The 26,200-nt window shown below is 33.8% G+C and overlaps 1 protein-coding gene across 2 annotated transcripts; it reads right to left on the bottom strand.

Moving 5' to 3' along the window:
• Window positions 1-15: 15 nt before the first annotated feature.
• egln1a (egl-9 family hypoxia-inducible factor 1a) lies at window positions 16-23,494 on the bottom strand. Of its 2 annotated transcripts, XM_058796545.1 has the most exons (5): window positions 22,652-23,491; window positions 6,810-6,929; window positions 3,330-3,466; window positions 3,133-3,200; window positions 16-708 (listed from the first exon to the last, which is right to left on the bottom strand). In XM_058796545.1, exons 1-5 carry the CDS (start codon window positions 23,267-23,269, stop codon window positions 653-655), a joined length of 999 nt encoding a protein of 332 aa, XP_058652528.1. In that variant the 5' UTR covers window positions 23,270-23,491; the 3' UTR covers window positions 16-652. The 2 variants fall into 2 exon arrangements, with proteins under 2 accessions (XP_058652528.1, XP_058652529.1); XM_058796546.1 differs by lacking the exon at window positions 6,810-6,929 and having other exon boundaries at window positions 22,652-23,494.
• Between the last annotated feature and the right edge of the window lie 2,706 nt (window positions 23,495-26,200).

The raw sequence follows: 26,200 nt of genomic DNA, 5'->3' as shown, positions 1-26,200 counted from the left end.
AAGAGAAACAATGTCTATAAAGCAAACAGTCTTTAATTTTGTCAAAATTAGACAATACCGTGCAGATCATGACAGACAATAACGTTCAATACTGGACTCGTACTGACCTAGTGCATGTAAGAAAGTAAAGCTGTAGAATCGCAGATGACATTCCCATGATGCATCTGCCAGCTCACAGTCCTGAATAAACATGCCGAAAGTTCACGACCTCTCTGGCATTGGGTGTATTTCAGTATGAACAGACAATCTGATCAGAACTGAAGCAGTAATGAGAAGTAACATGCATAGTTGTGCAGCTTGATTCACAAAGATCAGGTCAAAATGCAGAAACTCGTCCCAGAAACAAAAGCAAAAGGCTTTTTAAACATTCCTCAGAGGCACAGTGACACTCCAGTCACGTGAGAGGCATTAATGTAAATGTAATACAGAGTACTGTACCCTTTTAAAAATGAAATTAAACCAACAGAGTCATATTTAAAATTAGCTGGTTTTCTGGGAACTGTGGTTGATTTCTGCAGAGTTTTAAATCTCCATTAATTCAATCTTCCACTCCTTTCTCTTGCTTCGTCACGGACACCCCTAGCCTTTTCCGACTCTTCTTTTTTTCCACGCAGCTGGTAACCAGGTAAAGTCTGGATTAATGATAATTTGATTAGCTTGGTTCAGACGGCTTGTTTAGCTCCACCTTCACTCCTTTCTCACCAGCACCTTTCCAAATAGACAACCATAAGAAGGAAAGAAAGCTAACATTACCTTCAGAATTGAGACACAATTTTTATTTTTAACTTACACAAAACATGTGCTTGTTTGGTTTTGAGAAATGCAAATTTGCTGAAAATGTCCTCACCCTCGGGTCATTCAAGATGTAGATGTAGTTTGTTTCTTCATCGGATTTGGAGAAATGTAGCATACCGTCACTTGCTCACCAATGGATGCTCTGCAGTGAATGGGTGCCGTCAGAATGAGAGTAATAATACTGAGAGTGGATTACTTGTGAATAATCACAAGTAATCCACACCACTCCAGTCCATCAGTTAACATCTTGAGAAGACAAAAGCTGTATGTTTATCAGAAAGAAATCCATCATTAAAATGTTTTAACTTCAAACTGTCGCTTCAGGCCAAAATAGAGTCTGTAATCAATAATAACGCTTCCTCCAGTGAAAAAGTTCATCTCCTGTTGTCTCTGACACCCAAATCCACCCGCGTATTGGTTTTGGCTTATACAGGTGCTGGTCATATAATTAGAATATCATCAAAAAGTTAATTTATTTCACTAATTCCATTCAAAAAGTGAAACTTGTATATTATATTCATTCATTACACACAGACTGATATATTTCAAATGTTTATTTCTTTTAATTTTGATGATCAGAGCTTACAGCTCATGAAAGTCAAAAATCAGTATCTCAAAATATTAGAATATTTACATTTGAGTTTGAATAAATGACCATCCCTACAGTATAAATTCTGGGTATCTCTTGTTCTTTGAAACCACAATAATGGGGAAGACTGCTGACTTGGCAATGATCCAGAAGACGAACATTGACGCCCTCCACAAAGAGGCTAAGTCACAGAAGGTCATTACTGAAAGGTGTGGCTGTTTACAGAGTGCTGTATCAAAGCATATTAAATGCAAAGTTGACTGGAAGGAAGAATTTGGGTAGGAAAAGGTGCACAAGCAACAGGGATGACCGCAAGCTTGAGAATACTGTCAAGCAAAGCCGATTCAAACACTTGGGAGAGCTTCACAAGGAGAGAACTGAACCTAAAGTCAGTGCATCAAGAGTCACCACGCTCAGACGTCTTCAGGAAAAGGGCTATCAAGCCACTTCTGAACCAGAGACAACGTCAGAAGCATCTTACCTGGGCTGTGGAGAAAAAGAACTGGACTGTTGCTCACTGGTCCAAAGTCCTCTTTTCAGATGAAAGTAAATTTTGCATTTCATTTGGAAATCAAGGTCCCAGAGTCTGGAGGAAGAGTGGAGAGGCACAGAATCCATGTTGCTTGAAGTCCAGTGTGAAGTTTCCACAGTCAGTGATGATTTGGGCTGCCATGTCATCTGCTGGTGTTGGTCCACTGTGTTTTCTGATGTCCACAGTCAACGCAGCCATCTACCAGGAGATTTTAGAGCACTTCATGCTTCCTTCTGTTGACAAGCTTCCAGCAGGACTTGGCACTTGCACACACTGCCAAAGGTACCGAAAGCTGGTTCAATGACCATAGTGTTACTGTGCTTGATTGGCCAGCAAACTTGCCTGGCCTGTCAAGAGGAAGATGAGAGACACCAGACCCAACAATGCAGATGAGCTGAAGGCCACTATCAGAGCAACCTGGGCTCTCATAACACCTGAGCAGTGCCACAGACTGATCGACTCCATGCCACGCCGCATTGCTGCAGTAATTCAGGCTCATACTTTTCATTTTCATACTTTTCAGTTGGCCAAGATTTCTAAAAATCCTTTCTTTGTATTGGTCTTAAGTAATATTCTAATATTTTGAGATACTGATTTTTGACTTTCATGAGCTGTAAGCTCTAATCATCAAAATTAAAAGAAATAAACATTTGAAATATATCAGTCTGTGTGTAATGAATGAATATAATATACAAGTTTCACTTTTTGAATGGAATTAGTGAAATAAATCAACTTTTTGATGATATTCTAATTATATGACCAGCACCTGTAAACATTGCTTGATCTGTGCAGATTTCTCTCCAGATTCAGACAAGACAACTTTTTTTTCACTAGAGAAAGCAATATTATGGACAGAGGACTCATATTTTAGCAATAGTCTGAAGTTAAAACACCTTAACAATGGACTTTTTTTTTTTTTTTTACAAAGCACAGCTTTTGTCTTCTCCAGATGTTAACTGATGGACTGGAGTGGTGTGGATTATTGTGATGTTTTTATCAGCTGTTTGGACTCTCATTCTGACGGCACCCATTCACTGCGGAGGATCCATTGGTGAGCAAATGATGGTATGCTACATTTCTCCAAATCTGAAACTCTCATCTACATCTTAGATGACCTTTTGTGGTTTGAACTGTCAAAATGCAGACTGCTTAAATTTTTCTTTTGTGTTCCACAGAAAATAATAACTTATTTTTGGGGGGTGAACTATGAGCTTACCTGTTAGGTACTTTTCTTTAGCTTTCGCCCTCTCATCAGCATCAAAATACCACACGGTAATGGCATATCTACAGAATGAGAAAGACAAAGTTTATGAGATAAAAAACAGGACTAGACCAAAAACATAACGTGAGAAGAAAATTCATTGCATGTGTAGAGTGTTTGTCATGTGCTTCATCAATGATGATGATGATAACCTTGTTGCATATGCAGGCTGGACTTCATGAGGGTTTCGTCTATCAGACCAGAATAAAAGCAAACGGTCAAATTTGGGTTCGATGTCTGCAAACTGTGCTTTACCCTCTGGAAATATCCGCAGTACGCCCCCATTTTCCTGAAGACACGAATAACACAGAAATCAATTATGAGATCAGGTTTATCATTAGACAAATCATCAAAAACCTGAATTACTTAAAAATCTCATCGTGAAAATACCCACAACAAACAATTAGTGTGATTACATGCACAGTATTTACATGTAAAATACAGACTATAAATGTCAATTAGGACAGAAAATAACAATATCACACAGGGTATAACAACCCCCCAAAAACTGGGTATTTTTTCTATTTATTTTTATTGTTTTTTATTTTTTATTTTTTTTAAGGATTTTTAGACTTGTGGAGTCCTTGGTCAAAAATTACTGACCTACAAACATTTTCTTGTAAATCTCTCATTATTAGGGTTGGGAATCGAAAATTTGAAAATTGTCAGGAATCGGATACTTGTTGTAAAATGAAAAATTAAATTCCACCTATCAATTCCTGTGTGCACATCTTATTGTTAGCTGGCGAAAAGAGGCTATTAAAAATTTATTTGTCTTTGAATGATTTATTCAAGAGATTCATTCAAATACACTGATTCATCCAGTAATGAAACAAGTAAATCTTGATGGAGTCGTTGAAACATTCCATTCATAAATTCCATGAGTTTTTGTTTAGTTGTCTAATATTGTTTCTTCAGAATTGTGCAGCTCTATTTTGCACACAAACAGCTCTTAATGTAGCCTTTGGATTTTTGTTCATGGTATTCAGCAGCAATTAAATGTTTTGCAAAAAGAGACAAAATAAACATGCTTGATATCTAAATGTTTGACTTAATTGTTTTAAACCACTTTGTAATCAAAAGTGGGGATGGATAAGAATCGGAATCGCTAAGCAGAATTGGAAGCGTAATTGCAATTGATAAAATTCCTACAATACCCAACCCTACTCATTATTCTATATTATTACCAAATCTTGGATTCACTTTTTTTTTTTTTTGGAACTGATTAATCGTAGGCCTCATTGTTTAGAGCTCATGCACCTCAGTTTTTAACTGAACATTGCCAAAATTATCCACAAATAATGCTTTTTTCACTCCAAAACTGAGGGTGCATGAGCTCAAATCAATACAAAACCAGTGCGAATTGAATGAAAACAAAATTACAAAAAGACTGAATCTAAGATTTGGTGATTCTATACAGCATAAGGAGAGATTTACAAGCAAATTACTGATCTTATCTGTGTAAAACAATGTCAAATTTTATATAAAACTTTAACTCAAGTCCTTCAACAAAATACAAGCTGCAAATTCTTGCATTTAAACTCCTTAGACTTTCAATAGACTTTCATTGTAAATGCATTACTGTAAAAGCAATTGCATTTTTTTTCCAGCTTTGTCTCTAATGCAGTTATCAGTCATATTAAACTAACGTGACTACTGACAATATAGTCGAATCAGCAGTGCGTGACTGGAGCTTTTTTAGTGATAATGATAAATTCCATTAGCAGAAATAACAGAGCGACACAAACAATGAGAGGCCAGGTCTGCAGGAGGTTAGGATAGGAAACGGCGGCGGAGCGCGGCCTTCCTGAAGAGGGACGAGAGGAAAAGGCCACATGCTGGATAAAGAGCCGTACGCGAGCGCAGAGAGCAGACTGCTGAGGGTGCGAGAATCAACCATTCACACATACGATCCGCACGCACAGCACGTTTCTCTCCAGGGAGCTGAACACGCGCTTTATGCAGGTACATAGTGAATGCTCACGTATGCACAACAGTGCAAAATCATCAGGGAAACACACTTGAAAATGCTGTGAAGTGCAGCTATTGTAAGTTTTTCCTGTGGTGCTTTAAAGTGCCCCTATTATGGATTTTTGAAAATTACCTTTCATGCAGTGTGTAACACAGCTCTAAGTAGGGCTATGCAATTAACCGTATTCGATTATCATGCGCATTTCATCAGTAAAGCCGGTTTCGTGATTAGCAGTAAATCGCCATCACCTGCTTCCAGATGGAGCGCCAGTTACAAGCTAGGCAATATCGCGTTCATTATCGAAGAAATCTTTATTCTGAAAGTGGAGTAATTAAAAATGCATGTCAACCTGTTGTTGGGGACTCCCAAAACCAAAATATGAACCTTTCATAACCCATAATAGGGGCACTTTAAAAAAGTTTATTGTAGTTCTCCTAATATGAATACTATACCATCACAATAATCATTATGACCCAACTTATCTTGTATCTGACAACAGGCAAAAATGATTTGCCTTTTTTTTTTTGAGACTGTTATTTTAGATAATATTGAGATAATATTGTTGTTTTTATTCATATTTTGAATTCATTTTTTTATTTTAGTTAAAGTTTTAGTAATTTTTGTTGTCATTTTTAGTTTTAGTTATGTCTATATAGTTTTCTTTAGTTTGATTTTACTTTATTTTAGTACATCAAGATGAAATGAAAAATGAAAATTTATTTTTTGATACATTTATTAGTGCTGTCAAGCGATTAATCGCATCCAAAATAAAGGTTTTTGTTTACATAATATATGAGTGTGTGCTGTGTATATTTATTATGCATATATACATACAAACAAACAAACACATGCATGTATATTTAAGAAAAATATGCTATGTTTATATATTAAATATATTTGTACGTGTGTGTATATATATATACACACAATTAAAAAATTCAATTTTTGCAAGAAATACGTTACAGAAACATTACAGTATTTAGACTGAAAAATCGACAAACTATAGAAGTAAATAAATAATTTAATTCTTAAAATAAATTAAGAATTAAATAAAATTATTATATAGTAATTGCAATGTCAGTTACTATATTATTAATTGTATTATTATTGTTATTATTATATTAATCTGAAATGAAAATATGGTGTAGTAGTACAATATTAAATATAAAAATTACAATATTAATTCCTTAAATTACATATTCTGAAAGGAAAGAGAGAAACAGGGAGAAAAAGAAAGAATTATCTTCCTTTTTCCTATAAGAAAAATCAAGATCCATAATATTTGGGGCTGTATCGCAGGGGCAAATTATTAACATTTGTCATTTAACACAAATCATTTGTGCTTTCAAAAAAATCTAGCCTTGAAAAAGGCTGTCAGAGGAAAACAGGATCACGGCAACAGGTAAGTGTCAAATGTCCTGTCCTGGTTTTCTCTGGAGATTTCAATCGCCGAGGTTAATGGGATTAGGCTGAAATGATGCAGGCGACACTGGACATTCAGCATGCTTCAAAAACCGCAAGGCCTTAAAATCTTCCAGAATAGGGTGCAATATGGACCGAACATCATTGTTCAAATTAAAAGTCAGATTGCAAGATTTGTTCAGATCATACGCTTTTAACATTAAGACAAAACTTTTGATGTTACAGATGACTTGCGTACCTTGGCATCCCAATTCTTATTAAGGTAATATATGCATGTGACACATCTCCCATCACCGTTCGGGTTGTCCACATGGCGTACATAACCAGTGCCTTTCCCCGGATAACATGCCACCATCGCCTGTGAACAAAACAGCCAAAACGGTCAGTTACACTTTAATGCATTTTTGCACTTTTAGTTTTCATATGTAAACTTCATATCCCACATTTGTTTGGTGAATATGAAAAATAATTTATTTGGGAAAAAATTTGTACATTTTAGTTAGTACAACAAATACTACTACAATGTATAAATACTTACAAAAAATCAATTTAATTTGTGTAATGATTATTATGAAATGATTATTTTTAAGTTAATTTTAACAATTATATAAAAAAGAGCTAGTTATTTCAGAAAATAATTTCCCTCTTAAAAATATAAAAAATATTATTATATTAAATCGATTTTTTTTACGTGGAATAAATATAAGTCGGGACAACACAGTGCACAATGCAAAGTTTTATATATATATATATATGTGTGTGTGTGTGTGTGTGTGTGTGTGTAAATTGAGTTCTGAAATATTGCAGATCAAATCACAATATGATTTCTGACCAATTTCTGCAGCCCTAATAACATAAAAGATAAAGTGGTTTATGTCAAAAGCATGGGAAGGTTTTAGTGGAAATCTTAATATTCTGCATTGTTGAGACTGATGTTTTCAGGTCAGATCAGCATTGCCAGTGTCTCACATCAGAAATCAAGCCAGTTCTTCCACATTCTACACACATTACCACAAAACTATAGCAACATGATTACAAACATCATAAACACTACAGTCCTGCCTGCGATCTTGAGCCAAATGTAACGACCTGCTGGAAGTGCGTAATGAAAACATACGTCTTAGTTTCCTCAACATTTGCTGTTATTTCCCTCCTTTACAATGTGGAAGGATTTAAGGTTAAATGAACATTAATAAAAGCATTAATGATTTTCTTGAGAAGCCATCAGATTTGCTTGAGTAGACACAGGACTCAGCAGTGCTTCTTGATCATTATTTTTACAAGTTACTGACTAAAAAACCCTTCCAGATGAAGTTCTTTGTGCTACAATTTACTATTTTCATTTTTTCATAATATAAAAAAATATATAAAAACATACTTTCAAATAAACAAAGTCCATAAATTTAGTTATTAATGAGTGTAATGGTTTTGAATTATTATAAATACACTTTGTATTATTATTATCATTATTATATTTTATTTTAGTTGATTATTATTTGAGTGAATATGAAAAAAAAAAAGTTTAGTTCAAAAATAAAAACAATGCTACCACAATGTCTAAATACTTTATAATTAAATTTAAAACAAAGAAACTTCATAAATTTAATGCAATGATTAATGTGTTTAATGATTTTTATTAATTATGATTAAAAATGCATTTTTCTTTTCTTTTTTTCAGTTATTTTTTTGGGTGAATACGAAAAAAATAAAATTAAATACTGCTAATAATTTAATAATTAATGAGTTTAATGATTTTTAAATGATTAAAAATACAGGTTTTATTCAATTAATTATTTAATAATTAATTCTTTAAATTATTTAATTATTTTTAATTAAGTTATAGGGTACAACGGGGCTGAAGGCACACCTTAAGAAAAAATGTGCTATTCACTGTGCCTAAAATGTATAATTGCAGAAAAAATACATACGTTTGTATTGAACATTAATGGAGCAACAGATTTTGTGTTAAAATAAATCATTCAAGTTGTTTATTTTGTTTAAAAATCTTATAAATGTATGAGGTGGCACACCCCCCACACACTGGGTAAAAGGCCCACGGTATTGATACAAATACTTCAACTAAAATAATGTTTTTTAAATAATGTCTAAGTTAATACTTGTTCAGAACACTTTAGCAAAGTTTGTACTATTTTCTGATTATTTTGAAAAAATAAAATAAATTTTGTAATTGAAAACAATAAAATGTTTAAAATAAAATGTTTATATAAAAAATATATTTTAAAATACAGGAGCAAAATCATTTTAAAAAGTAAAGATTCTGAAAGAATTGAAGGAGATCCTATAATAATTTAATATAGATTTACAGTAGTAACAACAAATTATATTTTATTATATAATATGATTAATATCATGTTTTTAAATATGATGGTTTCATTCTAAACATGGTGATTATCTCTAATATGGACACCCAACATAATATATGATATTTACCATCTGAATCTAACCATGTCATGTCAACAAATGGAAAATTTATTAATTATCATGTTAATTACTGTTGGCCTTTAGCCCCAACAGCAGGGGCACTTTTTACCCCAAATACCATACTTTTACATATTCTTTCGTTATTAAAAAACTTCTTTTTTTTTAATTATCTTAAACAAAACTGAAAATCATAAAGAAGACCTTTGTCTCAAAATATATGCATTAATTTTAGCGATTCTCATTTGCTACTTAAATCTACAACACTTTAAAAAACAGAAAATATAAGATCAAGTAAGCACAGAATCTATGTCAAGGATCAGACAAATATACACGTGCATCTTGAAAAGTGAATGTTTTGGAAAGTGCTACGCCATGTTTTTGTGCCAACTAGTGGTTTAGAGCAGGACCGTAACCACAGACCTTGAGGGGGACAAGTCCCCCCCAATAATTAGAAACGGCCAATCTGTCCCCCTAATATCTGAAGTTCTTGCACTGATTTGCTGTACTCCACTACGCAGTGCTCTATAGGATGACAAAAAGTTTTAAAAGTTACATTTTTAGCCTGGTCTGCTCAGCAGTGTCAAAATAATTGAGCTGGCCAATCAAATCAAAGTAAGTGGGCTTTACTGTTCTACTACTCAACTTTTTCCCTCAAACATGGTTATTTTGAGAACGAGCGAGTGAGAGAGAGATATATTAAAGTAGCATATGTGAATTAAGATACCTGCGTCTGTGCGTCTCTCTCAACAATGAAGCTGTGAGTTTTACTACAGAGATTTTACCCCCTTGTTGCTAAGAAATATAATGTAGTGATTCAGGATTCAGTATCGCTATTTCATTATTAAAAGTCAGCGTTGACAGCAAGTTTCTGAATGTTTCTGTGCACGATCTTATGAAAGCGTCAGTGCATTAATATAGAATGGAGTTGGAATTAAACGTTTTAAATGCACACCTATATATATATATATGAAGGCTGGAGCGGGCAGCAGCCTGGCAATTGTTTCCTGAGCGTCACAACATTTCGTGCTTTAACCCTCACTGCTAAACCTCCACCTCCATGTGTGAGCGCGAAAGACAGAGATGAACTAATCTGAACCCCGGATGCTTGGCCTCCTGCCAGAGGAAGCAGTATTTTAATGACCCTGCTACGTGCGGCGCGTGAGGAGATGAGCTGGAGATGGCTAAACACATCTGTCACTGTTGAGAAAGTGTGAGGTCTGCCACACAAAAGGACAGGATACTAGATTTAAAAAAAAAACAAAAAAACATGATAAATCACAGCTTTAGTTCACCGTTGCTGTTCTTGTTGGCGTGGGTCAGTTACGAGATGAGTGTTTTGGAGGGGTTTGACTTCAAAACCAAATGACTAAACAAAAAACACATGAACCTTCCTTCCCCTTCAGGCCCTTCACTCACACTTCCCGTAAAAACTCCTGAAAACAAAACCACCGAGACCAGTTCAGCAGATAGTGTGTGCTTCCTCGAGCAAATAACTCCAGAAATCTCACTTAGTTTGGTGGTTTTTAAATGATTCAGATTACTTTAAAAAAAATAAATAAACAAACAAAAACCTATTAATTAATTCGGTAATTATGAGAACAAAATCAACAAATTTCACTTAATGAGTTTAATGATTTTAAATGAATAAAAATAATTTATACAATTTATTAATTATTAGTTAATATGAAAAACTAAATAAATTATCTGTTGCATGAATGCCACTTAATGATTTAAATTATTTTAAATTCAATTAATTATTTAAAAATTAATAATATAAAACAAGTTATTAAAAATTAGCATGAATTTGAAAAACAAAAATCAATTTCTCAATTCCATGCATTTCACTTCATGATTTTTAAATGATTATACACCTTTTTAAAAAAAGATAATTATTAATTGGGTGTACATGCAAAACAAAATCAACAAATTCTCAATTCCATGCATTTCACTTAATGATTTTTAAATGATTAAAAATATGCATTTAAAAAAAAAAAAAAAAGATATTAATAAATTGGGTCAATATGAAAAGCTAAATTAACATTCACAATTCCATACATTTCACTTAATTAGTTTAGTGATTTTTCAATTGTCAAAAATAGCAGCTTAATCAACAAATGTTGTTTTTTCTAAACTCACATTAAAGTCAATTGTTACTCGGTTCTCTGTAATACTTGATTGTGATTGGTCAAATATTTATGTATAGTTAATTTTATGCACATTTTAGCTCAAATCACCATTTCACATCCATGCATTATTTTATAAAGTATTTTCCAATTAATACATTTAATTATAAAGGACCTTTTTTAGAAGATTGAGTTCTTTGACCATCAGAAATGGCCACATGCTTCATAATCTTCAGATCAGGCTTCTTTGTACAAAACGTCACATATACGGCTCAAAACCGCTGGTGAATGTGCCGCAGCTAAACGGCAGCTGGATCTTATGGATGTGTGTAAGATACGCTTGGGTCTTACTGTAAAGGATGTGTTTATGTGGGTGTAGTGGCTGATGCTCCATCCTAGCAGTGTCATTCTTCCGCATTCCTTACAGCCTCATTAACAGGCCGATCTGGCCGCTGAGGGCTTTTGTTTACATTCCAGCCGGTTTGAGCCCATGTCGGAATATTAAGAGAGTTCCTGCCCTCCGAACCATAAAACCCCGACAGCAGGATCCCTCATTAGAGAGGAGCTGTTCACACGGATGCATCATGGGACTGTCATATAATCTTAAAACAGCTTCGATACAAGAGTCCAAACAGCTGATAAAAACATCACAATAATCCACACCACTCCAGTCCATCAGTTAATGACTTGAGAAGACAAAAGCTGAAACAAATCCATAATAACGCTTCCTCCTGTGAAAAAGTCATCTGGTCTGAATCAGGAGAGAAATCTGCACAGATCAAGCACTGTTTACAAGCGAAAACAGCTCTAAACAAATATGTGGCTGGATTTTGATGTGAGAGACAACAGGAGATCTGGAGGAAGCGTTATTATAGATTATGAACTCATACTTTAGATTAACATGTCGTGATGGACAAAGCTTTTGTCTTCTCCAGATGTTAACTGATGGACTGGAGTGGTGTGGATTGTGATGTTTTTATCAGCTGTTTGGACTCTCATTCTGACGGCACCCATTCACTACAGAGCATCCATTGCTGAGACACTGATGCAATGCTACATTTCTCCAAATCTGATGAAGAAACAAACTCATCTACATCTTGGATGGCCTGAGGGGGTGAGTAAATATTCAGCTAATTTTCTCTTATTCTGAACCTTTAAAAAAATCTAAAGAACCTGCAATGGAAAGATTCTTAAATGGAATCATCAATGCCAATAAAGAGCCTTTCTTTTAAAGAGTGTAGGTAGCAGGAAAGCAGGAAGTGTACATAATAAACAGTAAAAAAAAAAAAAAATAGTAAATGTAACATGTTTGAGATTAGAACAGAAAATAGCTTTTAATGCATAGCAGAAAAAAACTATTGCTTTTTTTTCTCAATATGCACTGTTTGCATATCACAATATGCATCAGTCTTTCTTGTGTTCATTTTCACATTAAAAATGTGGTGAAATATAAAACTGTTGCATGGTGCAGTGCTGCAATGCTGCGGGAAACACTGTAGCTTGAGGTTTTTTGAGGCAAATACATTATTAAACTAACGCAGAATATTTAATACAGGAAGTGAAAAGCAGAAACTGACTGTGATGCTCATCTGCACAAAAAAAGACATCCTTTACATTTATGCATTTGGAAGAGCTGTTCATTCAGAACAACTTGCAATGCATTCAAACCAGACGTGTTACCTGCACCAAAATCTGCCAGCCTGAGATACAGGATCACTTTAGCCAACAGTGCAAATGTTCTCCAAATTACATGAGTGCAACGTGGCATTATTAAGATGGCAGATGAAAAAAGGACATTTGTTTTGTCGATAAAGCATTTTATGGACAATAAAAGCTTTTAGGGTCCTGCAAAACAACTGATTATTGAAACAATAATATTTGGTTTGATTGTTTGATAAGAGAAGTTTAGCACAGCTAGCCTCACGCCACTGTTTATTTTTGTGTCCGATACGCTCTCAGCTAACCTTCGCTGACTCAAATTAAACTCCAAAAATAAATCAAGTGAACATAATAGTAATAAATAAATAAACTGACAAACTGAGCCACAAGAAATTCATTCGGGACGGTGGATACATTATCAGATTATTTGGTAGGATTAACTTTCCTCGTTAAAAACAACTAACGGTAAGTTTATTCATTTTATGTTTTTAAATGATGCATTTAAACTGATGCATATTATTTGCATCGCTATTTATTTATTTTAAGTTTTGGACAAATCTTGGGAGACTTCAGGAAAAAAAAAACTGAGCCTAATTGCTTAAACGGATAGTTCATGCAAAAGTTATTAAATTTGGTCATTGGTGACTGTCTTTCTTCTGCTGAAATAATAATAATAATAAAAAAAAAAAGATATTTTGAGGAATGAATTTTTGGTGAACTATCCCTTTAATGAAGTCTCTGCAGTAATGATGCCTCTGGATATTTTTGATTTTAGAGTGATAATATCAAATTTACACAGTCTCTCAGGACACAACAATTTCCAAAGTAGGAGGAAAAGGAGGATGACCTGAAGAAAGCCACTGCAAACACTAGCAAGGCGTGATTAACCCATGCAGAACATGATGCTGGAACAATATTAGTCTCAAACAATTCCTAATCTGCCACTGAAATCAGAGGAAAGATTGTTATTCAAGCCTCTGAAACCTGTCCAAATGCTAAAATATGACTGGTTAATAACATTTACATTAAAGTTGCAAACATAGAGTTCTGCCGACATACAGTAATGCTGATCTTTACATCAAATTAACATTGTAATTTAAACTCAAATTTCTGCATTAACTGCAGGATTTAATTTATTTACTTTTTAATAAGTTGTTGTAACTTGTTCCCAGCATGCTTTGCATAGAACTGGACAAGGAGTGTAAACATTGAAATTAGATGTTAAATAGAAAGACCTGTTAGTGTTTAATGCCGTTATGTTGGACATCTAAACGAGTTTTTGTTATGTTGACGTGCCTTTTTTTGATCAAAAAATCTCATTATTACACAGGTGTGCAACAAAGTGGTTCAAATAATCATCATCTACATGCTGTTCTGAAAAATGCAGAAAAAGGGTAGAAAAATGAAATGCCGTTTTTTGTTTTTGGAGTTTTACTCAAATTGTATGAAAGCAAATAAAGAAGTCTCCCTTTAAAATCACTGAAGTTATCAATTAAAGAAGCTCTTTTTTATCCTGTGCACTTTGTTGATTATAGAGAACTTGAGTTTAAACGGAGGACGTTTTATTAATCAATGATTTAGCTAAATCGGGGGCAGGTTTAATTTATTCGTTTCTTGTTTCTTGTGTACATGCACTGCAAAACATGGCTAAATTAAGTGCATTTTGCTTAAAACAAGTAAAATTATCTGCCAGTGGGGTAAGTAAAATTTTCTTAAAATAAGAATACATCATTTTACTTACCCCACTGGCAGATCATTACTGTTTTAAACAAATACACTAATTAATTTTTCCCCTGGAAACAAGACTAAAGATCTTAAGTCATTTTGCTTATCTAGTAAAAGTATCTTGATTTAAGAATTTTTAGATATTTTGACTAAAAACAAGACAAAGTAAGATAAGCCATTTTTTGCAGTGTGCCGTTCTGAAAAAATGCAGAAAAAAGGGTAAAAAGAAATGAAATGCCATTCATCTCAAATCTGAGCCACTTTATACAGTAGTCAAGTATTTATTCAGAGCCAATGAATTCTTGCCAATCTAATTCACACACTAACACTAGACAAAAAAAGTTATATTTTGAGGCCAACATTTATGCATGAGCAAGAACAAAAGATCAAGACACCAACACGGGCATCAACAAAAAATGTAAGCTTGCCATTTTGCTCTGAAAGCCTCGGTTGTGTTAACCGTACGTGTACGTGATCATTGAAGGCTGGCTGATACGATCTACATGAGCAGCAGTCCAGACATTAAGTCAGAAGGGCTTTGGCTCAACATTATATTAACAGGAGAGAGTTATTAACGATTATGCTTTAACATGTTTAGCATTCCCATGACACACCAGGACTTCCGGCATCCTCTTTTCCTATTCGTCTGACAGCTGCAAACTGCCAAAACAACAGTCTCTGTTCTCAAGGCGGATCTTGGATTTCTGCCTAAAGGAATAGTTCAGCCAAAAATGCAAATTTGCTGAAAATGTCCTCACCCTCAGGCCATCCAAGATGTTTATGAGTTTGTTTCTTCATCAGATTTGAAGAAATATAGCATTGCATCACTGTCTCAGCAATGGATGCTCTGCAGTGAATGGGTGCCGTCAGAATGAGAGTCCAAACAGCTGTTAAAAACATCACAATAATCCACAGCACTCCATAAATTGTCTTGTCAGGAGAAAAGCTGTGTGTTTGTAAGAAACAAATCCATCAAGTTGTTTTTAACTTTAAACTGTCACTTCCATTGAGTCTATAATCCATAATAACCCTCCAATCCATAATAAACAAACAGCTTTTGGCTTCTGAAGATGTTAACTGATGGACTGGAGCGGTGTGGATTATTGTGATGTTTTTATCAGTTGTTTGGACTCTCATTCTGACGGCACCCATTCACTGCAGAGCATCCGTTGCTGAGCAAGTGATGGAATGCTACCTTTCTCCAAACCTGATGAAGAAACAAACTCATCCTAATCTCGGATGACCTGAGAGTGACTTTTTGGGTAAGCTATTATTCCTTTAAAATGCAAAATACATTTTAACAATGCATTAGCTAAATAACCAAAGCAAGACTTTATATAACCATATCATATGAAATGATTCTATATAGAAAAGTTTAAAAGTCTCAATGCAGCTACATGCAGAATAAAGCCTTCTGAAGCAAAATCCACATGACTTCCCCTTTGCACAAACCAGCAAATTAGGTCAAAAGGTAAAAAAGCAGGACTCTCTCCGTATGCATTGTTTGCCTAGATCCACTCACACAAACTATGAAGTGCACAGAGAGGCTATTGTAATGCTGCATCCCATAAAGTCACGTCACATGTTACAGTCGAATCTAAGAGGCTGTCAGCATCATTTACTAACCTTCATCTCATTTCATCGTAAGTAATAAAACAGATTACTGAAGTACATTTTACAAGAAAATGCTATTTCAGTCTTTCTAACCTTCATGTTGTGTCATTTTAACCCAGAAAGGATTTTCCTTTTCCCAAAAATGCAGCTTAATCCTAAGAAAGAAGTCAGAAAGGTTTAGGTCAACACGACAGTGAGTAAATAATAAAGAATAAATATATTCAGTCAAAAATATGCATCCGTCACAAGCATGAGATAAAGTTGTGCAAGTTCTGCATGGTTGATACAGTATTTCTGTTTGACCTTTGTCAGTGTAATGAAATGCATGAAGTTGGCTCAGACGTGCTGTACAATATCAGCCTCGTGCAATGTGATGAAACATTCATGGTCAAAGAGCAGAAAGAGAGAGACAAAAATTGTTAGTCAGTGTCGCCCTTGGAAATCAAGGCAAAAAGTGAGACCAACATTAGCATGTTTTACCATGAGAAAAATGTCATTTTCATTTGTCTTTTGAAATAAAAGAATTTGATATACGATAAAAACATACTTTCACACACAAGCTACGGGTTTACTGTCGTTGCAAATGCATTTTTAATTCTCCAAGCCTTCAAAGACGGCCTGAAACTGTTAAACGTGAACTCTTGTGGTTATGTCCGTCTGTCTACAAGACTCTTTTAGTAGTTCATAATAATACTAGTTAAGCAGGTTCATTAGTTAAATAAACGTTAAACCTTAAAAACTTTTTTTTAATTAAAATATTTTAAAAACTAAACTTATTTTATTTTATTTCAGCTAGTTGTCAAAGCAACATCTCATTTTTCTTTAGTTTAACTTGATGCTGAAATCATTCAAACTGAAACAGAAATCAATAAAAAAAAAATAATAATACTAAAACTAAAATGTAAATCAAAAATGGAAAATATTACTCACTATAACCGAAATAAAAAAACAACAAAAAAAAATGTATAAAAATTAAAACATGAATACAAATTGAAAAAACACACAAAACTAACTAAACTTTAAATAAAAATGGAAAATATTTCTCATTTTCATTTAGTTTAACATACTAAACTACTAAAACTGAAATAAAAATCAATAAAAAATACAAATTAAAATATTAATAAACATGGTATAAATAACAAAAACAAAAATACTAAAATTTAAATAAAAATGGAAAAACTAATTAAAAATATTAATAAAAACTAGCATCTCATTTATACTAAAATAACGGTAACACTTTACAATAAGGTTCATTAGTTAACATGAACTAAGAATGAACAATACTTCTACAGCATTTATTAATCTTAGTTAATGTTAATTTCAGCATTTACTAATGCATTATCAAAATCACAAGTTGTGTTTGTTAACATTAGTTAATGCAACATGAATAAACAATGAGCAACTGTATTTTCATTAACTAAAATGAACAAATATTAATAAATAGTGTAATAAATGCATTGTTCATCGTTTGTTCATGTTAGTTAATACATTAACTCATGTTAACAAATGACACCTTACTGTAAAGTGTTACCAAAATAACTCTGGTTAAGCGCTAATATTTCATAGGAAATGAGCAGAGTGAATATGATTAGAAATCTGTGTGGTTTGGCAAAGCTACTGAGTTCGACAGATTTGTTTTAATCTCTTTAACTCAAAAATATTTGCCAAGCTAAAGCTTTAGACAAGAGGCGTGGAGACTTAACTCGCTCAATTAAATAAAAGTTAAATGCCAGAGAAAAAAGCAAGACCTGTGAGACCTTGGTTACAACATTGTGGGCTGACTGAAGGACTGCAGAAGAGTGCAGTGCTGCTGAGAGCGCTAAACATCAAGGTAACTCGCTTGATCATTTGTAAACCTTGAATATGAAAGAGTTCGGGGGGGCGGGATGAGTCAGTCGCTCTCACATACTCCGGGACAGTGAGAGGGAGGCCAACCCGAGAGATCAGAGGTCACACGCAAGGAGAAACTTATGCTGAAGCCTGAGAGAGGAAAAACAGGGATATACAAATGCAAATGTGGCCTTAACTCCCACTGACTGTATACTTTACACTACTTAGAATAATAGTGAAGTCGTCAAACTCTGAATTTACACTTTCAGAAAAAAAGGTACAAAAGCTGTCACTGGGGCGGTACCTTTTCAAAAGGTGCTAATGTGTACCTTTAGGGTGAATAAGGTACAAAAGTGTAACTTTTGAGAAGGCACCACCCCAATGACAGCTTTATTTCTGAGAGAGATGTATGGGAATCATGTGATCAAAATGTGTCACAAACAGTGTTAATTAAGTATCACTGATATACTATTATAATTTTTGCTAATATTTTGAATTTGATTTTATTTTTACATGATCCATTTTCATTTTAGATAACGTTTTAGTAATTTTGTTTTTACATTTTTATTAAGTGTTAGTTTATTTTAGTAGCCTACTTCAACTTACAAAAACTAGTACAAAAGTGAAATTGTGAAGAGTAAAGTTTAATTTTTTTATTTTTTATTTAGTTAACATTTATTTTAATAAAAAAGTAATATTTATATAGTTTTGGTTTGTTTAATTTTAGTTTTTTATTATTTCAACAAACTAAACAAAAATGAGAAACTCTGCTTTAGCAAATAACTGAAATAAAATAAGTTTAACTTTATACATTAAATTTTCAGTTAACTTTTATTTTAAGTTACAACTTTGTACTTTTAGTTTATTTAATTTTAGTTAATTTAGCACTTCAATTTAAACTAAAAAATTAAAAATGTTGTTTTGGCAAATAACTGAAATAAAATAAGTTTAACTTATTTTTTTCAGTCAAGATTTATTTCATCTCATTTTTTATTTATTTTAGTTCATATTTTAAGCAGCAGTTTTTTTTACAATTAGTTTTAAGGCCCCGATATACTTCAAACGAAGTTCGTTTTCGTTCTTCGTTTGGGGGCAAGTTCGAAAAGGCTGAGCGACGGTACTGTTTTCGAACACTGGAGGCAGGGTGTAGATTAATGTAAACGTGTCGCGCCGCTCGCGCGTATGCCCTAAACACAACAACGATGCAATGTGTATCTAGGTGTGAGACGGGTACCAATGGTCAGGATATTATAGACAAAAGAATAATGATTAGCAGCAGTTCAGAGTCAAGTATCATGTTTGCAATACAAAAGAACCATTTCATTTGCATAATCAGTCCTTTAAGTGTGAATAGCTCATAGTCTGAAAACTTTAGCATGATGTGGAAAAATATATTGGAGTCATCTCAATAATACAAACCTGTTCGTTACTTTATTTTATTAGTGTTCATTTATTTTTTTAAACTGGATAAATTATTACACCTTTTTATATTTTATGGGGTGTCATGATTTAATAAAAACGGGTCGTCGACACTAAACTTTGTTGCAATTTCTTTCTAGTAATTAAATGCTTTCTCTTATCTTTAAAGGGTTACTCCACCCCAAAATGAAAATTGTGTCATTAATCACTTACCCTCATGTCGTTCCAAACCCGTAAAAGCTTCGTTCGTCTTCGGGAACACAATTTAAGATATTTTGTGACTGTCCCATTGACTGCCAAGTGAATAACACTGTCAAGGCCCAGAAAAGTATGAAAGACATCGTCAAAATAGCCCATCTACCATCAGTGGTTCAATCTGGATTTTATGAAGCGATGAGAATACTTTTTGCATTCGCAGATGAGACAAATTGTTGAATAAAGTCGTTATTTTTGTTTTCTTTACGTACAAAAAGTATTCTCGTAGCTTCATAACATTACGCTTGAACCACTGATGGCAGATGGACTATTCTGACAATGTCTTTCATACTTTTCTGGGCCTTGACAGTGTATGACAGCTTTGTTCGTGATTAATGACACAATGTTCATTTTGGGGTGGAGTAACCCTTTAAAGCCTCTCCGTGAGCGATCGTACAGGTGCGGATATATTTGTGGCAGCTCAGCTATTCGACACAGTGTATTTATGTTGCTAGTGACTTGGAGATGTTGTTCTCCTGCCTGACCTCCGTTGAATGAGAAACGAACCGGGAAAAGAAAAAAAAAAACACGTCAAAGAGGGTGGAGTTGCAGAACACACCCACTGATTGCGTAATCGCCACGGACCAATGGTAGCTTAAAGGTGTTTAGGAGCCAAAACAAACTCCCCCAGGAAGTTCGCTTTGGTGAGCCGTTTCGAACATATGGACGACAAAACCAGTCTTAAGTGTCAATTTTTCGAAATTGATATTTATACATCATCTGAAAGCTGAATAAATAAGCTTTCCATTGATGTATGGTTTGTTAGGATCGGATAATATTTGGCCGAGATACAACTATTTGAAAATCTGGAATATGAGGGTGCAAAAAAATCAAAATATTGAGAAAAACGCCTTTAAAGTTGTCCAAATGAAGTTCTTAGCAATGCATATTACTAATCAAAAATTAAGTTTTGATACATTTACGGTAAGAAATGTACAAAATATCTTCATGGAACATGATCTTTACTTAATATCCTAATGATTTTTGGCATAAAAAAAAAATCTATAATTTTCACCCATACAGTGTATTGTTGGCTATTGCTACAAATATACCCCAGCGACTTAAGACTGCTTTTGTGCTCCAGGGTCACATATCAGTTCGTGAAGTATATCAGGGCCTTAAATTTTAACACTTACACTCTAAACTATTTCTTTCATCTGCTCTAAAAAAACATTCTTTTTTGCATAAAAACACATTATTTTCTAAAGAAATATACGCCTATAACATATCTCAAGCATTTAAGCATAAATATTTACATTAGAAAGTTTTTATGAAGATGCATGAACCAATTCTGTCAAGTGTGTTTAGACTTTTGAGTGCTAGTGTTTACAATTTTAAGAGCACAGAAAAAAACTTCCACTGTGCAAAACTGCTTGAGTAATAGTCTTTTTATTATTTTGGTAATTGCACTGGCTGCCGTGTCAAATATATGGTTAGAGTAAACTTCAAGGAAAACTCAAAGTTTTTGTTCATAGATCTGCATTTATATCATCAACTAGAGGGAATAACAACCCAAATATAATTTACATTAACACAGACTTGCACACTTTATCAGTTCATTCCCTGGGAATCGAACCCATGACCTTGGCTTTGCAGTGTTTGTGCTGTTCGAGATTAACGTGTGCTGTTGCAGGCCGTGTTTGCAAAGAAAAAAATGAAACTGTTGCTCAACGCTTCTAACAGAATCTAAATATAAATACTCACTGTAATTTTCTTTGCAGAAACTATTACTTTCCTTACCCAACCCAAAAATAAAGGAATAAATCACAATTTGCCAGAAAAGATTGGAAAGAATGCATCTACTCTGGAAATGACACAGTGAAATTAACCAAAATAGTTTTCCAGTTGCTCACAATAATTATATCCAAAATGAACTAAGTCACAAAATATCTATAATAAATAGTAACTAATAGCCTATATCAGCCAAGCCACAATGATCAGCATCAGTCTATCAATCAAGACATGTTGTGACATTTTTATGGCGTCTTTTTGGAGTTTAACAGCCAATATGCATTCATTGCATGGAAAACACGCAATGTTTCTTGTGTTATATGAAAGAAAGTAAGTCATTTGGGTTTGAAACAACACGAAAGTGAGAAAATCAAATAGAATATTGTATTAAATAATTGAAAATATATGTAGTGTGTGTTCAAAAATGCATCCATCACTTTGGTTCTGATATTAATGTAATATCATTGAAATTCTGGCTTTTGTTAATCAATAATAAGTTTTTAATTTTTGTCTCTACATAATCACCATTTTTCCTTTTGTGTTGTTTTGTGATTTTACTATTACTCTAAATGGTAAAACTCTATAATAAGAAATGAGGAGATGCATCTTTTGACCGATACTCATTTAAAAAAAAAAAAACTTCAAATAAAAATAATAACATTGAACTGCATTAGTTTCAGCAAAATGGGAGTAAAGTGTGCAGTTAACATCACAGTTTGTCTTCTTTGGAAGACGAAAGAAGATATTTTTAATAATGTTGGTAACTAAACAGTTTCGGTTCCTATTGACTTTCACTGTATGGACAAAAAAACAAACAAACAATGGAAGTCAATGGGAACTGAAACTCTTTGATCATTTAAAACGTATTATATTTTGTGTTTAGCAGAGATGGAAATGTATACAGCTTTGGAACGGCATACGAGTGTGATTAGTAATATGCATTGCTAAGAACTTCATTTGGACAACTTTAAAGGTGATTTTCTTTTTTTGCACCCTCAGATTAAAGTTTTATCCTAACAAACCACACATCAATGGAAAGCGTATTTATTCAGCTTCCAGATTATGTATAAATCTCAGTTAAAAAAAAAAAAAAGACACTTGTGACTGGTTTTGTGGTCACGTTGCTTCTTTTTGTTTTGGTGTACTATCCCTTTAAATCAGCAGACTGAACTGACACTGCAGACAGTCACTCATACAATCCTTCAAAACAATGATGCATGCAACCATGCAACCCTGATAAGCCGGTGTTAACAAATCATCCACACTACTGCTGCATACTTACTTTAGTCCTTCCATTGATTGTGTAGTTTCCCAGTTTACCATTGCAATTCCTGACCAGGTCATCCATGCGACTCATCAAGAAGCGGATCTTCTCGCATCCAGGCTCCTTCCCCTCGATCCAAGTGATTTGATCCCCCCTTATGTCCTTAGTAGAGTCACTTTTCTGACTCACCAGCTGTCCATCAGTGAATTTACCAGTCTGGTGAAGCGTTTTCACGTCCTCCAGTATGGACAGCCCGAGGTCTTCACCCAGAAAGTTGTCCACTACACAAATGCCATGTTTGTTCATGCATGGGACTATACAGTCAATGGCCAGTTTGTGGTGTTGGGGTTTGGGTTTGGTGCTGCTGCTGTCCGTTCCTGAGCTTTCGGTTCTGTCGATCAGGTCTTTTCTGTCTGGATCAGCTGCTTTCTCCTGCTGATGTGGAGTTTGAGGCACAATCTTGGTCTTGTCAGCCTCTCTGCAGGTGACTTTGTGTTTTTTCCAGTGCTGCTTCTGATGTTCCTTGCTGCAGTAGAAGGAAATCCGGCACCTACCGCACTTTAAAAGGTTTTCCATCTTTCCACAAAGCTCGCAATACTGTTTATCCGGATCCAGAACCGTAGCGCATCGGTCCATGTTCGCGTTTGCGTGCGGCTGGCCCTTTAAATCCAGTCCTTCCCCACGCGATAACTTTCACGTTGTTCAGCCTCGACAACCGAACGCGAATAACGGCGTCCGTTTCACCGTACAACAACATTCACGCTTTCTCCGTTAAACAAACAGCTCCATCCTGGCGCGCTCGCGCTCTCTTCCTTGCGTGAGTTGCGTCGGTTCGCGTTCCGCACGTCGCCAGTACAAACCAAGCCTCTGACGTCACTCGCGTGGGCGTGGCCAAGGGGGTCAAAACTGATAAATAGGCGGCGCCTCGTTTCATTCACACACATTGAAGGCGGGCTGAAAGTGAAATTGAGTTAAAATCTGTCGCATTCAGAAGGAGCTTAAAATGTTAATGCTTTTGTTAGGAGTAGGTGGCCTAATTAGTGAGGATTTGGAGTAGCCTATAGGCTGCAGGTTTCGCCGGGGCTCTGTTCAAATGAATCGGTTCTTTGTGACAAGATCACTTTAAATCCAATTACTTTTATTGTTATTGCATTAAATCGAGTTGAAAGCGACCTGCTAAATTAACTCAATCTACTAGTCTATCTAACCAAATCTAGATTCATTTTCTTTTCTTTTTAACTTAATCATGCTTATAATCCTATTGAAAAATGGTCTTTGTTTAGTTGATTATTACACACCTGTTTATTTCACAGTTATTCAAGAACAAAAGGCTTTTAATCAACATTAACAAAGACAGCAGATCTGTTTTCAGTGCATTGAAAATAGTGGAATGACCTGATTGACCTGATCTGATTGAGATAGTCCCTATCCATCTCAAGAAACGACTAAAAACACATCTCTTCCATCTTCATTTGACCCTAGCACTGTCTATACTAATTCTATTTTATCGGTTTGTTGTTGTTTTTTTATTTAAAAAAACACTTGCACTCTCTTTTCTATTTTTATTCTAACTTGTTTCCTTTTTATTTAGCCTATTATTAAAAAATCACCCTCTACTGGCATTCTCTATTTTTCTATTCTTTTGACTTGTTTTATTTTTATTTATAACACAAGCGTTCTCTATTCTTTTTTTTTCTATTGTATCTACTTGTTTTCTTTTTATTTATTATATAAAAAACATTGTGTACTGCGTCCATTTAAAAAAAAAATGTTTCATTGGAATTTACTAATTTTTTTAAGGTAAGTGGTTGCAATCAGTTTATTTTAGCTACATTTAAATAAACAAATTTAGTTGACTACCTTTCAACAAAATTTGTTTATTTAAATGTAGCTAAAATAAATTGATTGCAACCACTTACCTTAAAAAAAAAGAGTAAATTCAATTAATAATTTTTTTCAGTGTAGGCTAACTGATACTTGTCACTGCAATTACATATTATTGCTCTCTTGTTGGTTTTGATTGCTTTTATTGTTCTCATTTGTAAGTCGCTTTGGATAAAAGTGTCTGCTAAATGACTAAATTGTAAATGTAATGTAATGCATTGTTTTGTAATGTCATTCATGTAAATGGTATAGCAGCATACCAGATGGGCAAGAAGATGGACTAATAAATTCACTATAAGGTAAAAACACCTAATAAATAGCTACTATATATTCTCAGTTCTAGCCTATATAAAGATTTTCAAACTGATGTGAAAAAATTTACAGAAAAAAGAAAGATAAAAATGTAAAAACATGTTTAAATGTTATTAAAATATTAATAAAAGTTGGTTAAATAAATAAGATAGTATAGGGAAACAGTAACATATAACAGACAGTAAATTTTTGCACATTTATAATATTAAATTTAGTCTTAGTACATGAAAATATTAACTTATTTTTACATTTTATAATGGGGTCTCATGTGCGAGGATGATTGGGGTTCTGTATAGCATCCAAAAGAATGAAAACTCCTGGTCTAAATGGCCAAGTCATGCTATTTTTGCAAGTTGCCAAGCAAGCAAAAATAGTATGGGATTGCAATAAACTGAGCAGAAATGTCATTTGATGATTAAGAATGTGTATTTTGTTGTCCACTGCCCCCTGTAGGAACATGCTGGCATTCATTCAGACAGTGAGGAGGCACTGGGCAGCACGTACACATTTGGCATGAATCCTTAGCAGGGAGCTGATATACTGTAAGCACCTCTCAACTAGCTTTCATTCACAATACTAATGTATGTGTGTCAAAGACTTTAAGATGTATTACACACACACACACACACACATATATATATAGTATTATCATTTTGCACCGTCAATGGTATAGCCACAATACTTTTTTTTTTTTTTTGAAATCTTCATTTATTTAATTAATGATAATTTTAAGATCACCACTTTTACTACTGGACTTTTTTTTTTTTTTTTTTTTTTTATGAGTGCAAAACATGCGTAGATACAAAAGTTAATGCAATTCCAATATTTAAGTCACAGCAAAAACGTAAATACTAACAAAACAAACAAACAAACAAAAAAAAAGACAAAAGAAAAGGGGTTTCAATCAGCAAAATATACCTCTAAAAGTTTACACAACTTAAGAACTTTTTTGTTATACATTAGATTTAAAGATTTGAATAAGAAGGAGAAATCTTAAAACACATCAGAACTTGTGCATAAAATAGTTGGCCAAACCTAGAATATTATTAAGCAAAAACTCAATATCCAAATTCAGACTGGGGAAAACATATTTATATATATATATATATATATATATATATATATATAAATTATATATAATTTATTTATTGTATTTATTTATTTTTTAAATTTGCATGAATAAAATTAATGTTCAACTTCAGAAAAGTACGTGTCTGAGGAACTCATTACACGGATGAATGTCATTAATAATTTGAAACTAAAACTCTTTAGCCTTCGAGAAAGGAGAAAAATAGAAATCTTGATCTGACTCGCCACTTTCTCTTTGGCGAAACCAAAAAAGTGATTTTTGCGACGTAAGTCAATGGACCA

The sequence above is a fragment of the Onychostoma macrolepis genome, chromosome 13, assembly GCF_012432095.1.
Source record: "Onychostoma macrolepis isolate SWU-2019 chromosome 13, ASM1243209v1, whole genome shotgun sequence".
Lineage (NCBI taxonomy): Eukaryota > Metazoa > Chordata > Actinopteri > Cypriniformes > Cyprinidae > Onychostoma > Onychostoma macrolepis.
The sequence above is the reverse complement of the archived record's forward strand: the minus strand, read 5'-3'. Positions and strand labels throughout refer to the sequence as shown.

Excerpts from the sequence above, each read along its gene's own strand:
- egln1a (XM_058796545.1), bottom strand. The coding sequence starts at position 23,269 with ATGGACCGATGCGCTACGGTTCTGGATCCGGATAAACAGTATTGCGAG. Across the intron at positions 6,930-22,651 it reads CAATCAATGGAAGGACTAAA|GCGATGGTGGCATGTTATCC; the intron begins GTAAGTATGCAG and ends TTTTGTTCACAG. Across the intron at positions 3,467-6,809 it reads ATAAGAATTGGGATGCCAAG|GAAAATGGGGGCGTACTGCG; the intron begins GTACGCAAGTCA and ends TCGTGTCTTCAG.